The 23,407-nt window shown below is 38.2% G+C and overlaps 1 protein-coding gene across 1 annotated transcript in view; it reads right to left on the bottom strand.

Annotated features, from left to right (window-relative positions):
* Positions 1-23,407, bottom strand: part of LOC126161971 (serine-protein kinase ATM) — a 481,619-nt gene that overhangs the window by 455,231 nt on the left and 2,981 nt on the right. The window contains exons 2-4 of the mRNA XM_049918161.1: positions 7,406-7,476; positions 7,203-7,331; positions 6,314-6,440 (exon numbers count right to left, since the gene is read on the bottom strand). Coding sequence (XP_049774118.1) covers positions 6,314-6,440; positions 7,203-7,331; positions 7,406-7,476 — 327 coding nt within the window. The remainder of the gene's footprint in view (positions 1-6,313; positions 6,441-7,202; positions 7,332-7,405; positions 7,477-23,407) is intronic.

The following is a 23,407-nucleotide window of genomic DNA, read 5'->3' as shown; positions in this document are numbered from 1 at the left end:
GTTGAAATTTTAATGGAATCCCATAGCCCCATGTGTTTTTAGTAATGAATAAGTGGAACAAACTGGCCAAACAATTTGCTTATGTATCTCAATCATCTAAGAAATATGAAAACATTTAAATCTACAAAAGCCAATAAATATGTTGCTTAGTTTCAATTCATATCATTCACTATTAAAAATACACTGAAGTAAAGTATTCCACCAAAATTTCAACAGTAGTAGCAATTTATTTTCCCCAAACTTATCAGCACCTTTACTATCATTTGCTAAAATCTAGTTTCGATATCTGAAACCGTTTAAGACATATGAGGAACCTTGTGAATATTTCATTATGGCTTTTTCGCTGATGCACCAGTTCTGGACAAATTGCTTTATATACGACCCATTTTCTTGAAGTTGGTAATAGATAGTAATACCCTTCAAAGTTTAAAGGAACATTCAGTATGTAAGCTACATTTCATATGCAGCAACGTATGACCTAACATGCACCAAACATCAAATTCATAGTGACCTCTATTTCTCATCACAAACTTTCTGATATTCTTGCTGTAGTTTACTTAATCCTGAAATATCATAGTAAATATGACCATAAATGAAATAATAGGCAGTTCGACACAAAGCTCATGAATGAAGCTATTAAGATGTGCGAAAATAATAATTTTTTTTCTGCATAGTTCCTTTACAACAATTTCAGAAAGATCACAGGTTGGCCGGCAAGCGCGTGACATTCTGTTTGGTCCCAAGAGTTAAATGGCGTTGTTTGAGTGTTTCTGCCCTCCAGGCTGTGATGTCAGTTGCCCAACAGGACTCCTGATTGGCCAGTACAGGTAGCATTCAGGGAACACTACTAGGCCTCCTAATAAAAACAGCATCGGATCTGTCATGGAAAACATGCACACCTCCCTGCAGGGCAGCCAGCTAACAGACGAAAGAGCTGTCACATGAGCCAGCAAATAAGCCTGCAAATGATCTTACTCAGTATGAGACGGACTTTACCAACATTGTAGCCAGCATGAGAGCACGGCACAGAGCATGCACTGTCGTCCATGCTGACCACACACCCTATTAAGAACCATGTCTCACCATTTGTAATGCCCAAGGGATCATTATAAATTACTGTGATTTCAGTGTAATTATTGTATTTGAATAAAAGTACCAGTTCTATGCATATCATTGTGTATTTCGGTAAATCATCTTCTGTAGTATACTGCAGCAATTCTTTCTATGTATTGTCCAAGTTTGATCGAGTTACAAGGTGTACAACTTTGTTTCTGCCGTTTTTTCCCCAAAATTTGAGGCTTCAATGAAAAAAATTTGTTAAACATGTATCATTCATTTCCCATCGCTGGCCACTACTTTCTCCCATCTTTTGGGCAGTGTACGAATCTCACATCAAAAATATTGTTTATCTTTTGAAGCAATCCTTGAATCGATCCAATTTGTGACTTCTTCGTGAGATCGGAAGTGTTGGTCAGCCAGACCATGTGCCATTGATCCAAACAGGTGATAGTCAGAGACAGCAATGTCTGGAGAATACGGTGGGTGGGGTAGGAATTCCCATTTTGACATTTCCAAGTATGTTTTGATCTCTTTTGCAATGTGGGGTCAAGCGTTGTCGTGCTGCAAAATCACTTTATCGTGCCTCTCACTATATTACGACCATTTGCTTTTAATGCTCTGCTCAAACACATTAATTGCTTTTGGTAACGAGCACCTGTGATTGTTTCACTTGGTTTGAACACCTCGTAGTACACGACGGAGAGCTGGTCCCATCAAATGCAGAGCACGATCTTGGAGCCGTGAATATTCGGTATGGCTGCCGACTTGGAAGCACGGCCGAGATATCCCCACGATTTTTTGCATTTAGGGTTATCGTAGTGAACCCATTTTTCATCCCCAGTCACAATGCGATGCAGAAATCCCTTCCGTTTTTGCCTCTGAAGCAACTGTTCGCAAACACACAAATGCCATTCAACGTCTCTTGGTTTCAGCTCACACAGAACCCAAGTTCCTTCTTTCTGAATCATGCTCATAGCCTTGAGATGTTTTGAAATGGCTTGCTGTGTCACTACCACTAATTGTGCCAATTCTTCTTGAGTTTGACTCGAGTCTTCACTCAGCAATGTCTCCAACTCTGCATCTTCAAAAACATTCTCTCTTCCACCACTATGCCGGTCTACATTAAAATCACCATTCTTGAAGCGTTGAAACCACTCATGAAATGTTCTTTCACTAATAGCGTCCTTACCACACGTACTTGAGAGCATTCGATGAGACTCAGCCACTGTTTTCTTCATATTGAAACAAAACAGTAACACCACCTGCAAATGACGAGAATTAGGCTCGTAAACTGACATTTTCAATCAAGAACAACTTTATGATGCAGACACAAATCGACTTATGTTTGGATGAGGTTACATTCACTGAGGTCCAAGCTAACTGCCTGACATCTGCGATCTGTTTCTTTCGACCGCTACTTACCGTTGTCGCCACCTATCGGCAAACAGCGGAAGCAAAGTTGTACACCTCGTATGTTATTTAGCAGTGATACATCATGTGAAAGTTACTTTTGTCCTTAAGCTTTGCACACCAACATACTACCATGGGGTTTTAAGTGTCATCCCACACTAAGACTGCTGTACGACAAGAACAGTGCATTGTCAGAAAAGAGTACATGTTTCGTGTTAGCCGTAGACCATTTAGTATGATTCTTGTGGGCAAAATGTCTAAACTGCACACAGATTCACAGTGAAATTACAGAGGTATGTGGACCAAATGGAGTGTCATGTCCAGCCACAAGGAAAGTGCGCCAACAATTTGGCCAAGGCCGCATAAACATGAGTAATGCTGGTCAGGAAGGAAAGGTATTGACATTGAATATAGACAACAATGTCCAGGCAATCAAGAACTGATTTACAGTAACTGCAGATTTCCGGCCAATGAAGCCATTCACATAGCAGGTCTCAAATGGGTCCATGACTAAGAAGTAGATTTTATCATTATGGGACTGAACAGTCAGTAAAACACCCAGACCCAGAGACTTGCTGACTATGTTGAAAAATAGTGTAATGAATCTGTCTCATTTTGAAGTGTAGTGTAGCATTCAATAAAAGTTACTTGGCCTGCAGTTATAATATCTAACTTACTTTTTGAAGTCCCTTCATAGATCTAATAAGCAACATTACACGAGACTTTCATAATAGTTTACAATTTCAGATCAATCTGACACCAAAATATCATGTCATTTTGATGCTCACACCTATTGAGACATCTAATAATCTTTCCTACAGTGAGATGAAAATTAGACAGAGCAGAAGCTATTTCCCAAATAGATGAGATGAGTCAGTACATTTTTTCACATGTCCTGAAGACCCACAGATCCATTCCCCAAGAAAGAGAAAATGCCATGGGAGCAAGGTGAGCCTATCTCCTAAAGGGCTCGACAGGTTGTAAATAGGGTGGATATGAATGAACTACATACATACTGTAAGGCTACACATTTGCAGACGAGGAGTGAAAGAAACTCCTTTGAGTTTTGGCTTACATCCACACAGAATAAAGATAATATGCTCTCAGCCAAATCATTACCCTTGTCTGCTTGCAACAGCGTCCATGTAATTATAAGGCAAAGGAAGAACAGTTCATGCTTTAAGAAACTAAACATTTCAGACTTAGAATTCCTACCTTTTCTAACTCAAATGTAATACAAATACTAGACCAAAAAAAGATTCGAATTACCGGAAACTAAACAAACATTCATTGAATTTATTGTACAAGATGGTAACAAAAACTTCTTCCATTGTAAGTTTAATGGCATGTTTGCAATGGAATGTAGAACTAACAAATATTTCACAAAGATCATAACTAACATAACTGGTTTCAAAACCTAAGCAACTAATATGAAAGACCATATTGAAGTGTGAGCCGGTTCGCACTGCAGGATTAAATGAAAAATGTTGTTCCCCCTGATTTTCAATTTCCATACTTGATATTGTAATCATTTATTTAATTGTTTATTTCATAAATAATATCAACATTTCCGTACCAGCTGAAATTATTCATTCAAAAGTATTTACATCCATCAACATCTATAAAAAAAAAGTGTACAATTCAACTTGTCAAAACAGAGCAGTTGAACAAATCAGGTAGCAAAAACAAAGCAAAACCTTCTGAACAGGCATTCATTTATGAATAAAATGCACGTGGAAAAAAACGATTTGTAGTTTGAGTGTTATAGAACTCAAGCAACCACCACCCTACTGAAGATAATATCCCCCCAGTCTGACAACACCTCACTAAATAGTCAATAAAAGAAGACATATCCCCCCCCCCCCCCCACACACACACACACACACACATACACACACACAGAAAGTATTTAGTAAGTGAAACAGATGCAGAAGACAACAAATATATGAAGGCCAGCCAAGGATCAAATTTCAAAACTTTGAATTTGTAATGAGGGCTCCAAACAATTGTGTCCCCACAATATGTAAACATGCAACTAAAAGTATGTGTTTAGCAAATACTTATTTTGTCTTCCTTCCCAGGCAAAAGCAGCCCATAACATCATACTTTTCCACCAGGAGCAATTGAGACTGAACAGTAAAATACACATAATCTATTAGTTGCCAGGAAAGTAAATAGCATGCATATAACTTCAGTCCTTCAATTTCATGCTATAAGAGACAGTCAAATGAAAACAAGATAGATGGGGGAAAATAAGTAAACAGTTTGTTACTTCAAAACTAATCACCATAACTGTTAATTCGTTTATCCGCTGAGAGACAAGATAGTCATTATCATCAAAAATGTTTGTGGTTGCCTACGGAGCAATCACTGTACCCAGACATGCACGTGTAAAATATGGAAATTACATGGGAGACTTAGGACTGTACATGAAATGTGTAAGGGCTTTGCAGCAAAACTTCTGCTGTGTTGTTGAAACAGGATTGTTTTGTTGCAGGATAATTCCTGTAAATGTTGGCAAGAGTGTTTCGACTATGCTGCACAACTTTTGCTAGGAAGTCCTTCAACATCAGTCACGCAGTCCTGATCTCTCCCCACATGATTTCCTTATCTCTGGAGCCCTGAAGAATGACATTCATGGCTGCTGATTTGCTTCGAATGAAGAGGTTCACACTGGGTACAATTATGGTTATGCAGCCAACCGCTAACATTTTTCCATGTCTCACAGTGAGATAAATGAATTAACGGTTATGGAGATTACTTTTGAAATAATAAAACAGTTTATTTACTTGTTTTACATTGGTCTCGTTTCCATCTGATTGCCCCTTATATTTGATTTTTGAAACAATAATTTACTTTGACCACACACTGAGGCACACTGATAACATATCAATGACAAAAACTTTCTGCTGCCATTGTTCACAAACCTTGAAAACCATCACTAAGGGCCTTTAGAGTTCATGTTAAAGCTCATTCCATGTCCCACATTTCAAACTGCGTGGAAGATAAAACAAGAGCTTCTAATATAGAAAATATCACCCATTTATCAGTTGTTTCACCTACTTTTCTAATATGGCAACAAATAATCACTTTAAGTACCACAAAGCAATACCTCATATGGCACAGAAAAGGACCATCTGTTTCCCAGTTGGTGAAACTAGAATGAGTTGAACTGGATAAACAACATAAGAAACAAAAACTGATGTCAAACTCCTGAAACTGGCAGTCCCTTTACCTGAAGAAAAAGACAGTTAGAAAATGGCATAAAATACATGCGAGTCACTCAAAATCCTAGATTAACAAAGAATGAAGCTAGTGGAAATAAATTTCTAAGAACAGCATCAACTAATGCTGCTTTAAACTACAACTAACTCTTTGTTAGCCAGGGAACATTTCAGACGTATGGTGATCTGCAGCTTTCATATTCTTCATAAATGACATTTCTTGCCTGGCAAACAATTTTAAGTTGCTCACAAAATACTTATTCTTCAACAAATTGAAGAAAAAAATATTTTATGCTTAGTTTAAAGGTATGTGTGCTTGGCAAAAAAATTCATTTGTGTGTTAGGCAGAGGTCTCGCAGAACTTTTCCTTTCTTGAGGCAAATTCCCAAATTTTTTTGCCTTGCCCTTTTGCATTTGACCAAGCAAATGTAATATATGAAACTTATATGTTCAGTGCCTTTACCATGACTGGGCTTTTTAAGAGTCTGCCTTTGAACATTCCCATTTTAGCAACTCAAAAGCAGGTATCTCTTTCTGGCCTGTACAGTGTGATATTTATCTCTCTCTCTCTCTCTCTCTCTCTCTCTCTCTCTCTCTCTCTAAAATTTAAATTAAATTACCTTGATTCGCCTTGTTCACAATAATAACTACCAAACTAGCACAGTCATTTTTCAAGCTGTTCCTTCTCCACACAGCAGCAGAACTTTGTGCTCCTTTTCTCTCCTCACTCTTAATTTTTTCTGATTCCTGCAAAGAATAATTAAACAATGTGTCACTTTCAATTCACAATAACAACCTAGCAGTATAAATATCTTCACTGATAATAAATGGCAACTTTACATGAAGTTAAAAAATGTGAAAAAATTTATTAAATCTGGATCGCTCATATACGATGAAAACACACTGAATTTTTCTAATAACATGTAAAAAAATCTGAAAAGAGAATTATGTAAAACACGAAAGATGGCCAATGATTATTTTGTCACTGTGAGTGTAAACACTCTTGTAATGTTTAAAGTTTTCAAAAGTTTTAAGTACCTAACAACTGACAGCACACAGCATTGATTACAACTTATATGCGAAAAGAGCCATTAAATACTGTAACTGCTTAATTCTATTCACAAATTACACCAGCACATGTTCTATTGCATTTCGTAGTCTATTCCCTCACTTTAGAATTTATAAATAAACTGAGGACAAGGGATTTTTCTACAAATAGAGAATATATATTTCTGAGTTACAAACAGCTGTTAGTCTATATATGCCTACTTTCACAGAAGGATTCGGTTAATAAATTATCAGCTTTATAAACATTTTTAAATATACATCACCCCCCTGTCACTGACCACAACTAAGTGTAAACCTCTCAGCAAGCTTATGCCTTTTGTGTGTGTGTGTGTGTGTGTGTGTGTGTGTGTGTGTGTGTGTGTGTGTGTGTGTGTGTGTAAGATATTACAATGGTGGTCCTAAGTTTATTGCAATGGTTATTGCCATATCATACATACTTACTTTTATGAGTAAATTGTGAGCTGAACTAAAAATGTGTGTCCAGTTAACATCACTGGAATTTGATGAATTGTTTAACTCTTGCAGTATGGTTTGATCATTCATCAAATCACGAAGTTGTTTCATGCCATTCTGAAACAGGAACACAGCTTTAATTCCTCGCTCTAATGGACTAAGATGATTAGAAATATATATATGAAACATACCTTCCTCTTAGTAGCCTCATTGGAGTTAAGCCAGTCTACACAATTTCTCACACTTCCTAAATGAGCCATTTCTGCTGAAACAGGAACAAGTGGATATACTGAAGAGTTATTTTCCAAAGTCACAATATATAGGCTCTGTGAAGCCTACCTGTCATGCATTCATACTTAATTATGTGCACTAATTTCTCTGAATGAAACATGATTACTCGTATCAGTGTGCAATAGCAGGGCAAGTGAAACTGTGCTTGCAAGAAACTTGCCTTACATGCTTCTTTTTCATGAAAATTTCATGTATAACTAGAGGCTATCTGACAAAGTAAGTTAAACTTCATCAAACCAGCTACTTGCCTGATAAAATAATCTGCATATACACAACTATTTTTTATCTTGGAGTTATTAACATAAACAGCGTAGCATAAAAAATGTCAACATACAACAATAATGGTACTCTCTTCAGTAATGAATAACTTGCAATTCAAATTATGTTACAATGTCTTAATTATTCCATACACTCATTTACACTGCTTTATGCCTAATAGTCTTCTCTTTGTCTTTCCAGATCTTTTGTCATTTAATTCAGTTATGTGACCAGCTGACAACTTGACTGTTTCGTTAATCTGTAATGGCACCACCTTCTTTGAGTTTCCATTATCTTAGCATGGCAAAAAAATTCCTTTCTCCATTTTATCATGCTTCTACAGTGTTTATGAGATAATCCATTTTAGAAATAACGACTTTAAGAGAGATTAATACTGATTTCACATAAAGTCCAAAGTTTGTACCCACCAAATAACTGTGTTTCATTGTACACATTCCACTGACCTCTTCAACTAGACCGAAACCAACAGCAATGTTTAGTTCAATACCAGATTCATAATATCCTGCATTTATATGTTCTACTATTTCATGCTGCATACTAAACTGACAACACTAATGTCCACTCTGAAGAATGCTTCAGCCGAAAGCACAAATGTTTCAGTCTTTTCACTGTACCTGTCTGCAACTCAATGTGTCATCTTTTCATAATATTGTTGACAACACTATTAACTTTAAATGCAATGCTAGATAATATCTTAAGGCACTGTAGAGCATTGCTGATACTTCCAATGACCAACAGCGTTCCTGAAGAGCGGCAGCAGCCTTTTCAGAAAAGGGCAACAGTCTGGATGATTGACTGATGTGGCCTTGTTACATCAACCAAAATGGCCTTGCTGAAAGCAAGGTGAAACTACAGTCATAATTTTTTCCCGAGGGCACGCAGCTATACTGTATGGTTAAAGATGATGGTATCCTGTTGGGTAAAATATTCCAGAGGTAAATAGCCCCCATTCGGATCTCCAGCAGGGATTACTCAGGAGGACATTGCGCGATCAGGACAAACAAAATTGATGTTCTACTGATCGGAGTGTGGAACGTTAGATCTCTAAATTGGGCAAGTATGTTGGAAAACTTAAAAAGGGAAATGTAACAGTATTGTGAAAAGGAAAGTTGCTACTCACCATACGACTGCAGTCTCAGGCTACTGAAACCACACAGCAAGCAGCAGCACTGGTGCATGATGGGAGTGGCAACTGGGTGGAGATAAGGAGGCTGCAGCAGGGAGTGAGAGGGGGAGGGATAGTAGGGTAGGGATGGCAGACAGTGAAGTGCTGCAGGTTAGATGGCAGACATGAGGAGAGGTCCACCACTCTCCCCAGGAGTGGTGGAAAAGGAGAGAAGTAAGAAGAATGGGTGTGATGGTGGGATAACGGTTGTATAGTGTTGGAATGGGGACAGGGAAGGGGCTGGATGGGTGAGGACAGTGACTAACGAAGGTTGAAGCCAGGAGGGTTACAGGAACGTAGGATGTATTACAGGGAAAGTTCCCACTTGCGCAATTTAGAAAAACTGGTGTTGGAGGGTACTTCCAAGGGTAATGTATGTCTTCACTGAAGTTGCTTCTTACTAATTTCTTTGTTACAATGTTTATTTCTATTGTCTTTGTTGCTGTTGCACATGACACAGGCTGTGAAGCAGTCAGTGAAATGAAGGATGTCATGTTTGGCAGCATTCTGAGAAACAGGGTGGTCCCACTTGTTGTTGGCCACAGCTTGTTGGTGGCCATTAATGCGGACAGACAGCTTGTTGGTTGTAATGTCCACATAGAACACAGCATTGTGGTTGCAGCTTAGCTTGTAGATCACATGACTGGTTTCACAGGTAGCCTGTCTGGGCTGGAGTAGTTGGTGGTGGTGGTGGTGGTGGTGGTGGTGGTGGTGGTGGTGGTGGAAGGATGTATGGGACAGGTCTTGCATCTAGGTCTATTATAGGGGTATGAGGCTGGGAGCAGGGGGTGTGTAAGGATGGACGAGTATATTGTGTAGATTTGGTGGATGGCAGAATACCACAGTGGGAGGGGTGGGAAGGATAGTGGGCAGGACATTTCTCATTTCAGGGCACGACGAAAGGTAGTCAGAACCCTGGCGGAGTGTGTAATTCAGTTGCTCCAGTACTGGGTAGTACTGAGCTATGAGGGGAATGCTCCTCTGGGGCCGGACAGAGTGAAGTGTGTCACCAAGTCCCACCGTCCGATCACAGAGTGCAGTGAGACAGGGTTGAACCATATCCCCAATGTTATTCAATCTGTATATTGAGCAAACAGTAAAGGACACAAAAGAAAAATTTGGAGTAGGAATTAAAGTCCAGGGAGAAAAAAATAAAAACTTTGAGGTTTGTCAATGACACTGTAATTTTGTCAGAGATAGCAAAGGACTTGGAAGAGCAACTGAACGGAATGGACAGTATCTTGAAAGGAGTATATAAGATGAACATCAACAAAAGCAAAACAAGGATAATGGAATGTAGTCGAATTAAATCAGGTGATGCTGAAGAATCAGATTAGGTAATGGGTACCTCTATGAACATTGGTATTTGACTTCTCTGTTGCAAATAAAAACAGTACATGTTTCAGTATTTTTGGAAACTGAACCCCCTAAGGAGACAAAATATGGGATGAGGTTTTTTTTTTTTTAAATACTTTATTATGAAGGCATTTTTAAAACTAAGTCTATGAAAATTTAAATTTCGCATCTCAGTTAGAAATAAAAAAAAAATATGTTTTTCACTGTTTTAGGAAATTCAACCACTATGGGGGTGAAAAGGGGGATGAAAGTTTTTATGGAAATATTTTATTGTGCAACCATTTTTGAGGCTAAACCTATCCAAATTTATATTTTGCTCCTCTGTTGGAAATAAAACATACATATGTCACTGTTTTTGGAAATTAAATCAATAATGGGTTGAAATAGGGATAAAACATATATTTGAAAATTGGTGTTTGCCTTTTCAGTTAGAGATGAAAAAATATGAGTTTCACTTTTTTGGAAGTTAAACCTCCAAGGGGATGAAATTGGGTCATACTGTATATTAATATTAAGGGAATTTTGAAGCTAGGACTACAGAAACTGGTATTTGGTATCTCGGTAGAAAATAAAAAATACATGTTTCAGCATTTTTGGAAATTCTACGAGGATAAACGTGGACGATAAATAGTTTAGACAAGAAGAGAATAGAAGCTTTCGAAATGTGGTGCTACAGAAGAATGCTGAAGATTAGATGGGTAGATCACGTAACTAATGAGGAGGTACTGAACAGAATTGGGGAGAAGAGGAACTTGTGGCACAACTTGACTAGAAGGAGGGATCGGTTGGTAGGACATGTTCTGAGACATCGAGGGATCATCAATTTAGTATTGGAGGGCAGCGTGGAGGGTAAAAATCGTAGAGGGAGACCAAGAGATGAATACACTAAGCAGATTCCGAAGGATGTAGGCTGCAGTAGGTACTGGGAGATGAAGAAACTTGCACAGGATAGAGTAGCACGGAGAGCTGCATCAAACCAGTCTCAGGACTGAAGACCACAACAACAACAATGAGGATAAAATAGTGAGTGAAGGTTTTTGAATATAAATAATTACTGCCATAATCCGTATTACTTCAGGCAGGGGGGTTACCTTCGTAGTCTCGGATGTTATTGAATTTAGCATATGTTACAATTCAGGAGTAAGTAAGAAACACTTTCTCTCTCCCCCCCCCCCCCCCCCAAGAAAATTCCTGTCCCAAGATACAGGCCTCCAAAGATGATACTGCGAACACCATTCAGAAAATGGGAATTTTGGAAAAAAAATTTAAATGCTGTATCTCTGTAACAGTTCTAGATATTTTTTTTCTTTTTTTTTTTTTTTTTTTACTTGAAAGGTAATTGCATTATGATTACAGTGGTATCCTCCGTTTGGACATATCTGTCGAAGTTCTTTTATTGTCACCTTCCCCCCCCCCCCCCCCCCCCCCCCCAAAATGGCAATCCAGAAAAGTTAGAATTTTTTCTGGTGATTAGTACCATGTAGTACTACATTCTTTGTAAAGGAGAGCTTCCACTTTTAAGTTGGACAGGTTTTATTTTAAAAAATCATTTTTTTAACTTCCAATGGTTCCTTACTAATTTCTTTGTTACAATGTTTATTTTCATTGTCTTTGTTGCAGTTATTTCTTATCACTTTCTTTGTAGCTGATATTTCTTACACTTTGTTGTAGTTTCTTGTCAGTTTCTTCACCGTGGTTGTTCATTGAAGGTTTCTGTACTGTAGTCGTTCAGCGCTAATTTGTATACTGAAGAGGCTTCTAAGAAATCTGAGACCATCCAGTAAGTTCTGCATTTTCATGAGGAATTTGCCAGTTGACACAGTTGCAGTGTGTTTTGTGAAAAGGACGGTTTGAAATGTTTTGTGACTGGAGCCACAGGAGAGTGAAGTGTGCTCAATATTTGCATATGCATAAAAGAGTGATATATAAGACAAACAAAAAAACAGACTTTGTACACGCTGGGAATAAGTGTTCTCATTTGAAGACCCTGTTTCAAAGTGAAGATGTTTCTAGTGACGACTATTTGTGTTTCACATGTTTTGACAGAATAACAACAATGATAGTATCTGAACAAGGTGAAGCCTCCCATGGTGCAAATTTTGCATCAATAGAGGAAGAATTAAATACAGTGAATCAGTCAACTACAGAGGTTGGTGTTAGTTCTGTTAAGAAACCGTGGTCAGTGAAGTCAAACCATAAGCTCTACGCATCAAGAAAGTGCAGAGAAATTACTACAGCTATGGATGCATACACTACAGCAAAACTGACCACATTCTTCAAAGCAGAAATTCCATCTTCAGATGAAAATGAACCAAAGCACTCTTGCACCCCTTGCCAGGAATTTTTCACAACTATCAATTCAGCTGTTGAATACTGTGCATCTTACAGTGAAGAGGTGCAAGTTTTAACTATTATTCCAGATACACTTTCAAAGAAAAGTATTTTGAACCACATTCCATCAGTATCAAATTACATGGTAGACAAACCAAGAAATGTGAGGTCTGTAAAAGGAGTCTTTGGAAGACCAGATGCCTATTATGGTCATCCTGTAGAAGCAGCTCAAGTTCAAATAGTGCAGTCATTTTATCTGGAAGATAAATGGGACTGTTCTCACTAGAGTGTCAACGAAAAAGACACTATAACGGTAACAGTTGAAGGTCAAAAAGTTGTGAAAGTGAAGAGGTACATGATTTACAGAATTAAAGAAACTTTTGCAATTTACAAGACCAACTACACAACTTCATACGTTGGAAAATCAAAACTTTATGCACTACGACCTACGTTGGTAGCTCCACACTCACCTAGAGATATCTGTTTACGTGTGTACTGTGTGAATTTTGAACTTGATAAATGGTCAGTGAAAGCAGTAACATGCCAGCATGTGAAGAAATTGCAACAACAACAACACACTGCAGAAGTGAAAGGGTGTGTAAAGGCTGAAGAACTATGTTTAGTGCTTCACTGTGACTTTGCTGAGAACTGATGCGTAATTCTCCATCAAGAAGTACAAAGGTATTATTGGAGTAATGACCAGGTTTCAATTTTTACAGGAGTGACATATTTTCAAAACAAGACCACAAGCGTTGCAGTTATAAGTGATGATGCAGGACATGACTCAAGCACATGCTTTGCTAGCAATGCACAAAATTCTTCAACTGCAAACAGGGGCAGAGAAGATCGTCATTATTTCTGATGGTGCACCTAACCATTTTTAAAAATGTTAACAGATACTTGAATTGAGTTAAGTCGCTTGTACCAACTGACAGGGTATACAGTGCTACTGGTCATGGGAAGGGGGGCTTGTGATGGTGTAGGAAGCATGCTGAAGCACCATGCTACAAAACATAATCTTTCCAGACCAAATACAGCCAAATACAGCTGCAATTCAGAATGCTGAGGATTTTACGAGAGTCATGAAATCTTACACATCCACAGCCCTCATTCTTTTGTCCAAAGAGGAAATCGAAGAATTCCGTGGCCAGAAAAAAGAAGAATGGTCCAAACAAACTACTCCTGTGAAAGGAATCCAAAAGACACATTTTTGGGTTCAAAGTGATGAGCAACTCATACTGCATGCACTTTAAAGAGCCAGAAAGAAGAAATTTCGTTTGTTCGGACAACACCTCAGAAACAGCAGGATAATATTCAGATTCACAACCTGAGAAGGGGGATGTTTGTGGTGTATGTGTATGACTGTGACTGGTGGATTGCAGCGATTATAGACACCAGTTACGAGTTAAATGAAAATGTTGTGGACTTTATGCTACCACATGGACCAGCTCCTGGATATAGGTTTTCAGCTGAACGACAGTAACAACACCATCAGTACTTACTTCCTGTTCACAATGTTTTGAAGACTATAAGTGCTCCAGTTCCTATTGGTTCAACAGGAAGGCCTCACCCTATACCAAATGACAATACTGAAGCAGTGTAACACATTTGTAGTTCGTTGACTGGCTAATTTAAGTACAAGACAGAGTGCATGGAAGTTGTATAAATTGAAACCTTTAAGTCTTTGGACCTTTCACATACATTTTGGACCCATTTAAAATGCTTGAAAAATGAGTCTCTTACTCATCATTCAAAACTAAAATCATGTTAAACAAGGCTAGGTTTTGATTTTTATGAGCCTGTTATGTGACAATGTAGTAATAAAACAGGTTTTATGTATGGCAAAAATTTCAATTTTTTATAAAACCTATTCAACCTAGAAGTGGAAGCTCTCCTTTTCAGGGAATGTAGAACTATAAGGTAATAACCAACAGAAAAAAAATCAAAATTTTATGGATTGGGTTTTTGAAAATAAAAATCCATAAATTACAAAAAAAGTTCAGAATGTTATGGTAAAAGAACTTTGACAGATAGATCCAAATGGAGAATTTCTTTGTAATCATAAAGCAATTATCTTTCAAATAAAGAAAACCCCAACTAAATATTTACAACTGCTCTAGAGAAACAGCATTTTAAAAATTGTTCCAAAATTCGCATCTTCAAAATGGTATGCACAGTGTCATCTTTGGAGGGTTGTATCTCAGAGCAGAAATTTTTTTGGAGGCGAAAAAAAAAAAAACTTTTCCTTACTTAGTCCTTCATTTTAACATATATGCTAAATTCAATAACATCCGAGACTATGACGGTACGATTTTTTCCTAGCCCGCCTGAATTGATATGGACTATGCCTTATGCCTACTAAAGCACTACTAAAGGATTTTTTAAGGCTATTGGTATTTGACTTCTTGGTTAAAAAAAAAAGAAAGGAAGAAAGAAAGAAGGAAAGAAAGAAAGAAAGTGTTTCAGTGTCTCTGGAAATTCAACCCCGAAGGGAGTGCAATAGAAAATCAAAATTTTTACGAGAATCTTTCATTACATTAAAAAAAATTAAAGCTAAATTTATGAACATTGGTATTTTACTTCTCAGTTAGATGTTGTTGTTGTTGTTGTGGTCTTCAGTCCTATGACTGGTTTGATGCAGCTCTCCATGCTACTCTACCCTGTGCAAGCTTCTTCATCTCCCACTACCTACTGCAACCTACATCCTTTTGAATCTGCTTGGTGTATTGACCTCTTGGTCTCCCTCTACGATTTTTACCCTCCACGCTGCCCTCCAATACTAAATTGGTGATCCCTTGATGCCTCAGAACATGTCCTACCAACCGATCCCTTCTTCTAATCAAGTTGTGCCACAAACTTCTCTTATCCCCAATCCTATTCAATACCTCATCATTAGTTATGTGATCTACTCATCTAATCTTCAGCACTCTTCTGTAGCACCACATTTTGAAAGCTTCTATTCTCTTCTTGTCCAAACTATTTATCGTCCATGTTTCACTTCCTTACATGGCCACACTCCATACAAATACTTTCAGGAATGACTTCCTGACACTTAAATCTATATTCGATGTTAACAAATTTCTCTTCTTCAGAAATGCTTTCCTTGCCATTGCCAGTCTACATTTTATATCCTCTCTACTTCGACCATCATCAGTTATTTTGCTCCCCAAATAGCAAAACTCCTTTACTACTTTAAGTGTCTCATTTCCTAATCTAATTCCCTCAGCATCACCCAACTTAATTCGACTATATTCCATTATCCTCGTTTTGCTTCTGTTGATGTTCATCTTATATCCTCCCTTCAAGACACTAACCATTCCGTTCAACTGCTCTTCCAAGTCCTTTGCTGGCTCTGACAGAATTACAATGTCATCAGCAAACCTCAAAGTTTTCATTACTTCTCCATGTATTTTAATACCTACTCCGAATTTTTCTTTTGTTTCCTTCACTGCTTGCTCAATATCAAGATTCCCAACCAATGGTTCCCTTTCATGTCCCTCGACTCTTATAACTGCCATCTGGTTTCTGTACAAATTGTAAATAGCCTTTCGCTCCCTGTATTTCACCCCTGCCACCTTTAGAATTTGAAAGAGAGTATTCCAGTCAACATTGTCAAACGCTTTCTCTAAGCCTATACATGCTATTAACGTAGGTTTGCCTTTGCTTAATCTAGCTTCTAAGATAAGTCGTAGGGTCAGTATTGCCTCACGTGTCCCAATATTTCTACGGAATCCAAACTGATCTTCCCCGAGGTCAGCTTCTATCAGTTTTTCCATTCGTCTGTAAAAAATTCGCGTTAGTATTTTGCAGCTGTGATTTATTAAACTGATTGTTCGGTAATTTTCACATCTGTCAACACCTGCTTTCTTTGGGATTGGAATTATTATATTCTTCTTGAAGTCTGAGGGTATTTCGCCTGTCTCATACATCTTGCTCACCAGATGGTAGAGTTTTGTCAGGACTGGCTCCCCCAAGGCCGTCAGTAGTTCTAATGGAATGTTGTCTACTCCCGGGGCCTTGTTTCGACTCAGGTCTTTCAGAGCTATGTCAAACTCTTCACGCAGTATCATATCTCCCATTTCATCTTCATCTACATCCTCTTCCATTTCCATAATATTGTCATCAAGTACATCGCCCTTGTATAGACCCTCTATATACTCCTTCCACCTTTCTGCTTTCCCTTCTTTGCTTAGAACTGGGTTTCCATCTGAGCTCTTGATATTCATACAAGTGGTTCTCTTTTCTCCAAAGGTCTCTTTAATTTTCCTGTAGGCAGTATCTATCTTACCCCTATTGAGATAAGCCTCTACATCCTTACATTTATCCTCTAGCCATCCCTGCTTAGCCATTTTGCACTTCCTGTCAATCTCAAGTTGTCACAATTCGTGAACAACATAAAAATTCAAGTAAACAAAAACAAAAAAGATATCTGCAGGCTATACAGGCTACGCGAGTGAAGCAGCAGGTGTTAAGCTAGTACCATATGTAAGTGTTGGTTCTCCATGCCTCATCCTCCACATATATTCACACTTTCCTACCAATCTGCAAACGACTCACTCAACCACCATTAACCCTGTGCATGCTGCATGTCAGTGGGTCCTATAAGTTGAAATGTATCTAAGACATCAATTTGTGAACATTAATATGGGCTCTGCCCACTCTTCACCTTTACAACAGCTTGAACTCTGGTGCTGACACTTTTAGTGAAGTGCCTTAGTATCTGTGGAGGAATGGTAGCCCATTCTTCCTTAATAGATGAAACCAGACAATGTTGGATGCTGGAGTTTGGAGCAAATTCAATGTTCCCGCTTACCCCACAGATGTTCCAATCGGTTCAAGTCAGGACTCTGAGCAGACTAGTCCATTTTAGGAATGTTACCATTTACAAATCATTGTCTCACATTTGCTATTTTAGGACAGTGGGCATTGTCATGATAGTACAATCTTTGTCTCTGAACTATGTCTCTACTGTAGGCAGTACATAATCCTGTAAAATGTGTTCATACCCTTCCACATTTTGTGTTTTCTCAAGTACAATAAGAGGACTACACCCTAACCATGAAAAACATCCCCATACCATAACATCACCAACTAGGTACTTCACTGTGGATGCTACACACAACGGCAAGGAACACTATCCAGGCATATGCCAAACCCAATCCCTTCCATTGGATTGCCCCGGGTTATAGCACAATTCATCACTCCAAATGGCATGTTTCCAGTCAAGCACTGTCCAGTGACATCGCTCTCTCAACCATCTCAAGCATTGCTCTCCCTACCCATCCTTTCTGCTATTTCTGCTTCTCTACTGATAACACAACAGCTCCAACCACCGTTACTGGTGGGTCCACCTCTTTTGATGTGGTGAATTGTGCATTACATAGGGGTCTGCAGATACTTTTGAACAGACAGTACGAGGAGGGTGGGGGACAGATAAATAAAAGCAGTAGAAACTTATTTATTGCCTACTATGGCAGTGTTTTCTAAAGATTTTGCTATACTCACCCACTCAGATTCTAGCTAAAACCCATATCTGGAATGCTAGTACAATGGTGTCCAAGTGTGTTGAACAGAAAATACAATTATGAATCTTCAGTATTATGATTAGGACAAGCCACTTGTAAGACTGCAACACAGTAACAAAACTAATTAAAGAATGGTGGAACATGGGCTATTCATACTACCTGTTCTGCATAGAGATATAAAAGACCATTGCTCAATATTCAGTTTCAGAAAAAGCGTTCCACAGTGTTGGCCAAGGATAAGCAAATTGAAAGGTCACTTTAATTCACATTTCTTAAATGATACCGTTTCCTAATGTGTCACATTTGTCTGTGCCATGGCTTGAGTATACTATACTTACAATGGTAACTACCTATCTTTAACTCTTTCTTTCAGTTACTCACAGTTTTATCATTTGTCTGAGAACTGTTAGCAACCACTGTGTTCATCGCGGCATCTGTACTGGGAATGTGCAGGAGAGTCTTGTGCCTAGAGTAGCAGTGGCATTCTACAAATAGGACCTACATTAGGATTCAGTATAGCACAGTAGAATTGCTATGTTACAGAATATCATACATATTTAGGTATTTCACTCAATGTCAGTAATATTCTAAAATGGCATTTACCTGTTTAACAACACTACATGATGAAGCCGAAGCATACCTGGTCATAACAACAAAGTTTAGGCTGATACTTTCACTCTCACCCTTTTTTCCCCAACACCCCTCGTCCCACTTTCAACCCTGGAAAGCGGTTGAAAAAGTGTAACTTCTTTCTGATTAAATGCTTCAGTTCAACTGCTGTCTCTTCCATGTAGATACTCGTATATGCCCCTCTTGTTTGCTATTTAACATTATTTCTTGTTATTTTAATTCCTTATTTTTGAGTATGGTTACTATAATTCTGGCTAACTCCAAGACTCCTACTTTATTAGGCTACAACTTATTTTAGCTTTATCTAAAGTTATTAAGCAGTTGCCTCTCAGAAAAATTCACACAAAGATGGCCCAGTATAACATCATTAGCATGGATGGATACTACTCTGACTGCAGTGAATAATTTGCAATTGGATGCAAAAGAAGCCAATTAAACTTGAATGCTACTTCTGCATTTACGAGACTAATAGTAAGCCTGAATTTGATGAGTCCCAATTACACTGATCAAAGGACAAAGGGGATTAGTCAACAGATCCTGATAGATCATGTCAGTTGTCAACATCTACATCCACTCTCTGAAAACCAGAGGTGCATGGCAGAGGGTACATACTACTGTACCGGTCATCAGGATTTCTTCCCATTCCATTCACGCATGGAGTATGGTAAGAATGATTGATAGAATGACTCTGTGTGTGCTGTAATTATTCTAATCTTGTCCTCATGATCCCTATGTTTGCAATGCATAGAGGATTGTAATACATTCCTAAAGCTTCCTGAACCTTTGCTACCAGACTTTCTTGGGATTGTTTATGTCTATCTTCAAGTCTGCCAGTTCGGTTTCTTCAGCATCACTGTAAAACCCTCCCATGTGTCAAACAAATCTGTGACAATGCTTGTGCCCATTCTCTGTGATACATTCAATATCTCCTGTTAAACCTATTTGGTATGTCCCCCACACATTTGAGCAATATTCTAGAATGGGTTGCACAAGTGATTTGTAAGCAATCTCCTTCATAGACTGACTGCATTTCCCCAGTATTCAACCAATAAACCAAAATCTACCACCTGCTTTACACACACAACAGACGCTATGTGGTCGTTCCATTTCACATCCCTACAAAGTGTTACATTCAGGTATTTGTAAGAGTTAGTTGTCTGACTGTGACTTGTTAATATTATAGCCACAGGATACTATGTATTTTTCATTTTGTGAAGTGCACAATTTTACACTTCTGAATGTTTAAAACAAGTTGTCGAACTCTGCACCACTTTGAAATCTTATTGAGATTTGATTGAACGTTTATGCAGCTGTTTTCAGTTAGTACTTCATTATAGATAACTGCATCATCAGCAAAAGTCTGTGGTTACTATTAACATTGTCTGTGAGGTCATTAATATACAAAATGAACAGCAAGGGTCCCAATACACTTCCCTGTGGCACCCCTGAATTTACTTCTACATCTGACCCCAACTCTCCATCCGAGATAAACTGTGTCCTCTCTATCAAAAAGTCTTCAATCCATTCACAAATTTCTTTTGATAGCCCATATGATCACACTTTTGACAGAAAAAAGAGTAGGTGTGGTACTGAGTCAAATGCTTTACAGAAATGCAACTGCCTTGATCCAGAGCTTTCAGTACGTCTTGTGAGAAAACGGATTTGGGTTTCACACGATCAATGTGTCCGGAATCCATGCTGGCTCGCATGGAGGAGGTCATTCTGTTCAAGATAACTCATTATGTTTCATCTCAGAATAAGTTCTAAGATTCTACAACAAATCAGTGTCAAAGGTATTGAACAGTAGCTTTTGTGGACCACTTCCACTACCCTTCTTGAAGATGGGTGTGATTTGTGGTTTTTCCAACTACTGGGCACAATTTTTTTGTTTGAAGGATATATGACAGATTACAGTTGGAAGAGGAGCTAACTCGGCAGCAAATTCAGTATAAAATGTGACAGGGATTCTACTGAGCCCTACAGTTTTGTTCAATTTTAACGATTTCAGCTGTTTCTCAACAGCACTGAAACTAATACTGATTTAACTCATCTTTTTGGTGTTACACAGATTAAATTGGGGCAATCTTCCCGAGTTTTTGTTTGTAATGGAATGTTTGACAACAGACTTAAGCATAGCAGCTTTTGCTTTCCTATCCTCAATTTCAGTTCCTGTCTCATTCGCTAAGTCCTGGACATTAACAGCCTTTACACATGACCAAAATTTCATTGGGTTTTGTGAAAGATCACTTGACAGTATTTTGCTACAGTAGTCACTGAGGGCTTCATGCATTGCCATCTTGGCAGACAAACATGTTTCATTCAGCATCTATCTATCTATAGTTATATGCTTTGTTTTACACTTATTATGCAGTGGTCTCTGTTCCTTTAGAAGTTCCTTTAAAGTGATTTTATACATAGAGGGTCCCCTCCCATTGTGAACTGTTGTACCAGTACAATCAACTATTCTTTTAAACTTGAGCCGTAGTTCCTCTACACGCTCCTACCCTATGCTGAAAGTTTCTAGTTCCTCACTTGAGATACAACACTGCTTTTTATATCTAGTTTACTGAACATATATATCTTTCTGGTTGTTTTAGTTGAAATTTGTACTTTGGTTATCATTGTTGCCACGACCATGACACAATCACCGATACCAGTTTCATTGTGGACATCCTCAAAGATATCAGGTCTATTTGCTGCCGTCAGACCCAAAATATTTCCACCATGGGAGGGGTTCCAAACTATTTGTTCTAAATAGTTTTCAGCAAAGGTATTTAGTACTGTTCAACAAGAACTCTTATCACACCCACCAATAACAAAACTGTAATTTTCACAATTGATTGCTGGATGATTAAGGTCTCCACTCATGATTACAGTATGATGGGGGGAACTTACATACAAGCAACCCGAGGTTTCCTCGAGAGTTTTCGTTTACATCAGGAGATGTATCAAGTGGGCAACAGAAGGCTCCAGTTACCATTTCATGCACATCCCTGATACTGAATGTTGCCCAATCAATCTCACATGCAGCTTCAATTTCTATCTCAGTGGTTTTGAGTCTATTGCGACAAATACAGCACCTCCCTTTCCCATAAGTCTGTCCCTTCAATACACACTTATATTTTCTGCAAAAAATCTCACTGCTGCTGATTTCAGGTTTCAACCAGCTTTCTGAATCTGTATGTGTCATACATCTTAGAGTATAATCACCGAGAATAACAAAAAGAAAAGAAAAGACTATTCATTTCTCCTATTTCAGTCACCTAGAAACTGGAGAACTGCCAAGTATATGAGCTTCAGGAAATCATGCTCACTCTGATATAAATACAGCTGGTGCAATCAGTCAGTAACTTACAGCCTGTGGCACTGAAAGGACAAAAATGAGTGGTCACTGCATTGTGAGGCACTACAATGACATGAAATGCAATTACATAACTATGGACTTAGTTTCAAGTTTCATTTAGGTCATAGCACACAGCAAAAGTTAAGTGCAACATTGGGCATTCGCGGTGATAATACAATATCTTCAATGTATTGCACATGTGCTCAAAATGTGCTCTCCATCTTGAATCAAATAGATACAATTAACAGAGTAAATACATCAGCTTAAGCCAGTAGCCTAAAAATACTGTTTCTGACAGTATATATTTTTAAAAATATCAAAGTGAATTAAGAGTTTAATTTATAAAATATTATACAGTTTGTCTGATGTAACTATTTGGCTAGTTTATTTTCTTTAGCAATTATGCACTGTATAACTGAGGACAATTTCAAAATAGTTATCTGAAACACTAAAGATTATAGTTACAGCTGTCCTCTACCCAAAGGTAGGTTTGAGCATCACAATGCTTTACTACACAGAGTCCTAAAGAATGTGTTATGTCTCCCTCTCACCTCCCAACTAACTTGTCAGCCATCAATAAATCATTTCCACAGGTGAAAAAGTGGTAAGTTGACACAAAGAAATCCCTGTACCAACTGCCGCAGATGGAACCCCCGACATTTAGGTTCGCATCCTGGCACTCACCCACTTGGTCAGTCACTTCAAAATCTGATATATTTGTTGTGGTTTTCCCTTGATCACTCAAATCAGTCAACATTGCCAAGCACATAGCATAAAACTACTGGGTGCCCAGAAATCACCACAGAATGAGTTGCACATCAGTTCTTACATTCTCTTACCTGGCAGTTACAGGAATATTATTGTAACCAGTATTCCATGAAGTCTGGCTGCCTAGCAAATTATTAGGCCCTACTGCAAACACTCAGCCTAATGACTCAAGAACTATGGATTCTACATATATCCTATTTTTCATTATTTTCATGCTGCTTCACTTTAGCTAAATAAGATTTTTATGGGTAAGAGCCTTCTAGCAATTCTTCCAATCTAGATTAGCAAGCATACAAAATATAACTATCTTTCAAATGTAACTACTACTCAACTTAGCACAACTGAGATGAAATAACGTCAAGATATTTAACCGAGTTCTCATCAGGCCATCCTTATTTCTGGTTTATTCCCATTTCAGTCAACTAAATTAGGCTTTTCTTTTCACACTAGCCATTTCAGGATTTCTTGTTCCCACATTGCTCCATATCCATCCACCTCAACCCTG

Source organism: Schistocerca cancellata, chromosome 2, assembly GCF_023864275.1.
Source record: "Schistocerca cancellata isolate TAMUIC-IGC-003103 chromosome 2, iqSchCanc2.1, whole genome shotgun sequence".
NCBI lineage: Eukaryota > Metazoa > Arthropoda > Insecta > Orthoptera > Acrididae > Schistocerca > Schistocerca cancellata.
The sequence above is the reverse complement of the archived record's forward strand: the minus strand, read 5'-3'. Positions and strand labels throughout refer to the sequence as shown.